Here is a 7425-nt window from a genome sequence, read left to right on the forward strand (position 1 = left end):
AAAAAAAAAAAAAAAAAAGAAAGAACAAACGAACAAACATATTCAGGGCTGTGGAAATAGTTCAGTGGTCTAAGCGCCTGCCTGGCAAGCACAAGGACCCGCGTATCACATGCTGTGCCAGTCCCACACTGAGCTTGGCACGGTGGCGCACGCCTGTAATCCCAGCACTGGGGAGGCTGAGACAAGAGGATCACTACGACTCTGAGTTGCATAGGGAGACCCTGTACCAAATAAATAAATATTAAAAATAAAGTTTAAAAATCTAGTTTAAAAAAAACTCAGTGAAAGCGAACAAGTCAAAAAATTTTTTCAAAACTTGCCTACAGATACCAGATTCAGAAATGATTTTATATTCCTTCTCATTACTAGATCTTATAAACTTCTTGACAATAATCAGATTGTTCATATGAAAGAAAAATTAAGTTTTTTTTAATTACATCTTACCAAACTTTTCTTTAGTCGCCACATATCCCCACGGCCAATATACTGATCTTTAAATGTTAGTTCCACTAGGTCAAGGGTCACATCCTAAAAGAGATAATCAAACACATCTCTCTATATTATTGTTTCATACTCTATAGCCATAACACAAGGCCCACCCAACATAGAGGAAATATAAACTGCTTGCAAAACAACTACTGGAATTGCCAGTGTGATGATGCACGCCAGTAATGCCAGCACTCTGGTAAGACTAAGGTAAGATGACCCCAAAGTCAAGCCTCATCTGGGCAATTTAGCAATGTAGAGAGACTGCTTCAAAGTAAACAATTAAAAAGAAAAATTCAGGCAAGCCAAATAGCTCAGTGGATTAAAGCGCCTGCTCAGGCAGACAAGGGCCAGGAGTTTGATCCCAGGGCCTGCTTGCCAGCCCCACCCCCGGGGCAGAGACAGCAATTGAGACTGGGCATGGAGGCATGAGCCTGTAATCCCAGCTCTTGGGAGGCTGTAAACAGGTGGATCACTACAAGTCTGATCTAGTAGTGAGAACCTTAACACCTTGTAGACCCTTCCCTAAATAAATAAGAAAAATTCTGAGGATATAGTTCAATATGAGGGTCCTGGGTTTAGTACCCATTTGCTTAGGACAATAAAATTTAATTCTTTTTCATTCATTTATTTGGTACAGCTTGCTGTACAGCTCAGACTCAGTGATCCTCCTGTCTCAGGCTCCCCAGCACTGGGATTACAAACCTGCACCACCACGCCCGATTTCAGCACAGCATGCTATCCCAGAGATCAAACCCCTCTAAGCTATCTGCCCAGCCTGTATACCAGAATATTAACAAACAGAATTTTACCCTCCCAAAGGTAGCTTGAAAGCCCATCATGCTAGCTTACAATCCTAGCACTCAGTAGCCAGAGGCAAGAGGCCAGCCTGAACTACAGATTAAGTTCAAGGTCACCTGGCCTGTACAGCAAGACATCTCAAAAAAATAAATAAATAAATAAAAATCAAAAGCCTTGCAAGTAAGGGTGGTAGGTCTACAAAAGATCCCACAACAACTGTGTTAAATTCAGGGTGAAAAATCGGAGTACTGTCAGGTGGTAGGCTGCACTTCTGTAATCTTTGCATTTAGGAGGCTGAGGTAAGAGGATCTTGAACCATGAGTTCAAGACCAGTCTGGGCTACATAGTGAGCTCAAGGCTATCACACACTATATGATGAGAGATTCTATCTCAAAAACAAACAAACTCCTAGGCTCACAACACTCCTGCCTCAGTCTCTTAAGTAGCTGGGACTACAGTACAACATACCACTGTACCCTTGTTTTGGTCTTCATTAGGGCAGATGAATTGAGCAGTGTATTTTATTTCCCAAGATAATGTCAATAATACCTTCTGTACAAATATTTTTACCTATTTTAGTACACTTAATAAAAAAGAGAATATATAAAGAAATTTTAGTATTTTAATTGAAAAGTATACATAGTCTTATATTCAGAATCCTGTGAGTGAGTGTGTGTGTGTGTGTGTGTGTGTGTGTGTGTGTGTGTGTGTTTGAGACTGGGTTTCTCTATGCAATTCAGGCTGGCCCTGAGTTCACTTTAGAGCCCAGGCTGGTCATTGATCCTCCTGCCTCAACCTCCCGAATGCTGGGATTACAAACATGCACCAGCACATCTGGCAATATTTAGAATCTTATTAGGACAAATTAATAATAAGGGGAGGTAACATACCACCTATAATCTAAATAACCTATATAAGACTATCATTTAATAGTGTAACACTGTGCTTAAGTAACTCATTATTTCCTCAGTGACTTATCTTTAAGGAAGACTGCTAATGATTCCAAACAATATTCAAACCCAAAAGAAAGACATACCTTAGGGTCTACAACATTCACATAGACATCTTGATAAGGTCTTAGCCGGAACACTTGAGTTACAGTCTGGTCCACACTTATAGTTTCTGAAGTAGAGAAAAACAATGTGAATCAGATAATTCATTTTTAAAAAGCAGGTAAAGCTAACATGCAAGTGCACGTCTACAATCCCAGCAGTCTGGGAAGCTGAGGCAGGAGAATCACAAGTTTGAGCCTAGCCTGGGTAACTTATTGACTTAGCAAGATCCTATCTCAAAATAAAAAATAAAAAGGGCTGGGGATATATCTCCGTGTGAAGGCCGTGTGTTCAATTCACAGTACTACAAGGAAAAAGTAGATAAATACATTCTAATCTATTAACCTATAAAATGCAGACGACAGCTACTCAGCTGGATGTGGTGACATGTGCCTGTAATCCCAGCTCTTGGGAGACTGAACAACAGGCGGATCACTACAAGTCCAACCTAGTAGCGAGACCCTGAACACCCTGTAGACCCTTCCCTAAAATACAAAAAATAAAAAATAAAACAAGCAAAACAATTGATCATCTGACACAGAGATGCTTTTTTCTTCCAAGAGCTTAAAATGTAAACAGTTCTCTGCTATTCCTCACAGCAGCCTGCCCTGCTTTCTCCAGGGCGTTCTTTTCTCTCACTTTTTCCTCTCTTACTCAGCCCAAGCTTGCTCTTCAGTGACAGTTTCTCTCCTACTCTTCCTTACTTTTTCAAATAAACTTTGCCACGCAAAAGGCAGAGTTAGGGGGTGGCCTGGGTTGTAGAGATGATGTGTCTAGCTCAACCTCCAGTACCCAAAAAGAGGATGAGTGAGGGACACAAGAAAATTTCAGGGGCCGGGGAGATGGCTCAAGAGAATAAGTGCTTGCCTGGCAAGCACAAGGTCCCAAGTTCAATCCCAGGTACCACAAAAAAAAAAAGAAAAGAAAAAAAAAAGAAAGAAAGAAAGAAAATTTCAAAAACTTGTAAAAATTCAGGGATATAGCTCAGTGGAACAAGTACCTGCCTCACAAGTACAAGGTCCTGAGTTCGATTCCCAGTACCAAGAAAAAAAATTCAGAAGAGATTCAATTTTGTTTGCAACAAGATATATCAGTGGGGGCGGGTGAGATGGCTCAGTGGTCTAAAGCACCTACTTAGAACAAGCTTGGCAAAGCACAGGGACCGCGGTTCAATCCCCCAGCACCACATGCCAGCCAGCCCTGCCCCCTGGTGGGCTGAGCTGGCCACACACACACACACACACACACAAATAAATAAATAAATAAAATAAATACATTTAAAAAAAAAAAAAGATATATCAGTGGTAGTTAGTTTAGTAAATTATAAACATAAGTAAGGACAGGAGATGGTATATGGGCATGGAGGACACACTTAGGATTTGGGTTTTACACAGTGTTTTCCCAGTAACTTGAAATATTGAATGGATAAATATGAACAGTTAATATCAAAGACCTCTAGAACAATAGAAAATTTTTCTCTAAATGACTATTTAAGGACTTATCTTATTAATTATCAATTAACATATTGGTTCCTTGGGCAGCATAGCATAGAGGAAAAGAAAGAAGATTTGGATTCACAATGAATAAGGAGCTGGGTAGAGTAGCTTGCACCTATAGTCTCAACTACACAGGAGGCTGAGGCAGGAGAGTCGCTTGAAGCCAAGTGTGAGGCCAAACTGGGCAACAGAGAGAGAGACCCTACCTCAAAAAAGAAGACTAGGGGCCGGGGAGATGGCTCAGTAGAATAAGCGCTTGCCTGGCAAGGACAAGGACCTGAGTTCAATCCCCATTTCCACCAAAAAAAAAAAAGAAGAAGAAGAAGAAGACTAAAGTGAGTAGGTAGAATCACAACCATGGCTCCACTGAGAGTACAGTTTCAATAAGACTTTTTACTCACTAAAAAGCTGTTTGGAGGACAAAGTGCTACAAAAAGTTCCTACAAGCCACATGCAGAGGTGAACACTTGTAATCTCAGCTACTTAGGAGGCTGAGGCAGAAAGACTCCCTGTTCCAGACCAGCCTGGGTAATTTAGCAAGATCCTATCTCAAAAAAAGGTGTTGGGGGCCAGGGAGATGGCTCAGTAGAATAAGCACTTCCCTGGCAAACACAAAGATCTGAGTTCAATCCCTAGTTCTGAAAAAAAAAAAAAAAAAAGTGTCAGAGGCCTGGCCAGGTAACTCAGCTGATTAAAGTGCCTGTTTAGGCAGATGCAGGGATCTCAGATGCAGGGACTGGGTGTTCAATCTCTGGTGCCATGCCAGTCCTGGCCCCACCCCTGGGGCACGTTGAGACCTCAACTGAGACTCAGCCTGGGTGTGGTGGCACACACCTGTAATCCCAGCACTTGGGAGGCTGAAAACAGGAGAATCACTACAAGTCTGATCTGTGTAGTGAGACCCTGTAGACCCTGTACTAAATACATAAAATAAAATAAAATTAAAAAAAACAAGGTGTGTGTGTGGGGGGTGAATCTTGAAACAGAATCTTTGTCTTAGTCTCTTTCTCAGTGCTCAGACAAAACACCCAACACCTTCAACATAAAGAAGAAAAAGTTTGTTTTGGCTCACAATTATAGTCCATGGCCTGCTAGCACCAAAGAAGAAATAGCAGGACAGAGGGCATGGCACAGGAGAAGCTGTTCACCTCATGCAGCCAGGAGGCAAAGAGGGAGAAGGGGAGGTGGAAAGGGAGAGATAACATTCACCCTCCCAGGGACTGACCTCCTCCAGTCAGACACAGTCTCTTCACAACAATACAGCTAGACTGCCCTCTAATCCAGTCATCTTCCCAAAGCTGCCCCACCTATGAGCACTCTTATATACCTAAATATAAACCATCAGTCTTGCTGTGTAGTCTAGATTGACCTAGTGCTCACAACCTTCCTGCTTCAGCCTCTCAAGTGCTAGGATCGCAGGGGTTACACTACCATACCCAGAAATTGGGTGCTGGGAACATAGTCAGCAGCACAGTGCCTGCCTGGCAAGCACAAGGTCCTGAGTTCAATCCTTGGTACCACAAAAACAAAGAAAATGCTCCTAGTACCAAAAAAAAAAAAAAATTTTAAGGCTAGGGATGTAGGTCAGTAAGTAGTATAGCACTTATCCTTGGTTCAATCCAAAGTACTAAAGTGGCAGACAATCATCAATAATCATCAATGTATGCTTCTTTTATGTCCCTATTTTATTTTTGGAGTAGATACTTACTTTTTTCTTTTTTTTTTTTTTTGCAGTGCTAGGGACTAAACCCAGAGCCTTTGCACTAAGCTATATCCCCACCCTTTTTTTTTCCCATTTACGTATTTGGTACAGGGTCACACTACACAGTCCAGACTTGTAGTAATCCTCCTGTTCTCTGCCTACCCCTGTGCTGAGATTACAGGCATGTGCCACCATGCCTGGACTCAGTCACCAGCTCAGTGCACCCCAGAGGCGAGGCCAGCGCAGCATACAGGATCAGGGATCGAACCTTGGTCCTTGCGCTTGCCAAAACAGGCACTTAGTCCACTGAGGTATCTCGCCAGACGCCCATCCTTTTTTATTCTCCATTTTGAGACATATCACACTAAGTTTCCCAGGCTGGGCTCAAACTTGGAATCTTTTGTGCCTTAAATGTTTTGTCAAAAAAAATAGATTAACTTTTTCATAGTCAGATTAACTTTTCTCCTGATGCTAAATATAGCATTCTTCATTGCCCCAAAAATGAGGACAAATAAGATTCTTCTTGGGGCCTGGGAGATGGCTCAGTGAAATAAGCGCTTCCCTAGCAAGCACAAGGGTCTGAGTTCAATCCCCGGTTCCACCAAAAAAAAGATTCTTCTTGACATGTTGTTTTAAGAGAACACAATTTCGAGGGCCGGCGGTATAGCTCAGTGGATTAAGCCCTTGCTCAAGAAAATGCAGGGCCCAGGGTTCGATCTCTGGCGCTGCATGCCGCACCAGCCCCACTTTCAGGTGCCTTGAGCAAGCGAAAGGAACTAATAAATCTTCCTCCAAATCCTGGATGTCATTTCAGTGTTTCTGCCTGCCCATCCAAAAGTACTTGCTCTCAGAACCTAAGATTATGAAGCTTTTATAGCTTCTGAAATAGTAAAAACAAAAATTGCAGAAAAGAGATGAAATCCATACCTTTCTGTAAATCTTCTTTAAGTGATTTGACTTGTAAAAGCAGCGGGCTGGAACAAAGCAACAAAGATGTGGGAGGTTATACATAGTAATTCCTCAGCTCAAACCCCCTCTCCAAAAAAGGCAAGCAGATCACTTTGGGCATAATGTAACCTATAGCACAACAATGGGGGAATGTTCCCTCAGAACCGAGGAAACTGCACTTGCAAGAAAAGAAATGGATACAGGTAACAACTTTTCGTAATTATCATTTCAGCTTTAAACAATAAAGAAAGGTGAGTTGCAGCAGCCCACACCTGTAATCCCAACACTAAGGAAGCTGAGAAAGGAAGACTGGGAATTTGAGGCCAGCCTCAGCTCCATAGCAAGCTCAAGGCCAGTCTAGACTATATAGCAAAAAGCTGTCACAAAGAACAAACAGAAAGAAAGGCAGAGAAGGAAGGTGGGTGACAACCTTTTAAAATGTGTATAAGTATTTGTTTAAAAAATTATCTTGCCCTTCAAACCACTTAGACAAAATATCATTTGAAAACATCAAACTATTCAGTTCCCTTGATCTTAAGAAGATGCTCACCTGTACTCATCGTTGGGGTGAGCAATTTCCACAATGTCTCCAAGCTTAATGTGAGGAAACACTTTGGGATTCACAACAAGCTCATCCTCTGAAAGACAATTCAATGATCTCACGAAGAAATCATTTTACCATACAATTTGTGCTCTGCGTATGCAAGGCCCAGGCTCAATCTCCAGTACACCCACCCTACCACCCTCTCACCCTCCCACCCTCCCAAGCCCTCAGAAAAAGTGTAAATATATCAAGTAAAAAACCATATTCATGAATATGACAGGTACACTTTGCGCCTTACCAGGTTGATATTACTACCCTGTACCACAGATATGGTTCCTTTTTTTTTTGCGGAACTGGGGATTGAACTCAGGCCCTTGCGCTTGCAAGGGAAGTGCT

The 7425-nt window shown here is 42.0% G+C and overlaps 1 protein-coding gene across 5 annotated transcripts in view; it reads right to left on the reverse strand.

Moving 5' to 3' along the window:
* The window catches only part of Depdc5 (DEP domain containing 5), a 156635-nt gene extending 149514 nt beyond the window's left edge, over window positions 1-7121 (reverse strand). For all 5 annotated transcript variants that reach the window (XM_023705870.1, XM_004645501.2, XM_023705868.1 and 2 more), the window contains exons 1-4: window positions 7036-7121; window positions 6465-6511; window positions 2324-2409; window positions 445-528 (exon numbers count right to left, since the gene is read on the reverse strand). In XM_023705870.1, the coding sequence (XP_023561638.1) occupies window positions 445-468 (24 nt within the window). In that variant the 5' untranslated portion in view covers window positions 469-528; window positions 2324-2409; window positions 6465-6511; window positions 7036-7121. The remainder of the gene's footprint in view (window positions 1-444; window positions 529-2323; window positions 2410-6464; window positions 6512-7035) is intronic.
* Window positions 7122-7425: the final 304 nt, after the last annotated feature.

The sequence above is a fragment of the Octodon degus genome, unplaced genomic scaffold, assembly GCF_000260255.1.
Source record: "Octodon degus isolate 3935 unplaced genomic scaffold, OctDeg1.0 scaffold00230, whole genome shotgun sequence".
Classification (NCBI taxonomy): domain Eukaryota; kingdom Metazoa; phylum Chordata; class Mammalia; order Rodentia; family Octodontidae; genus Octodon; species Octodon degus.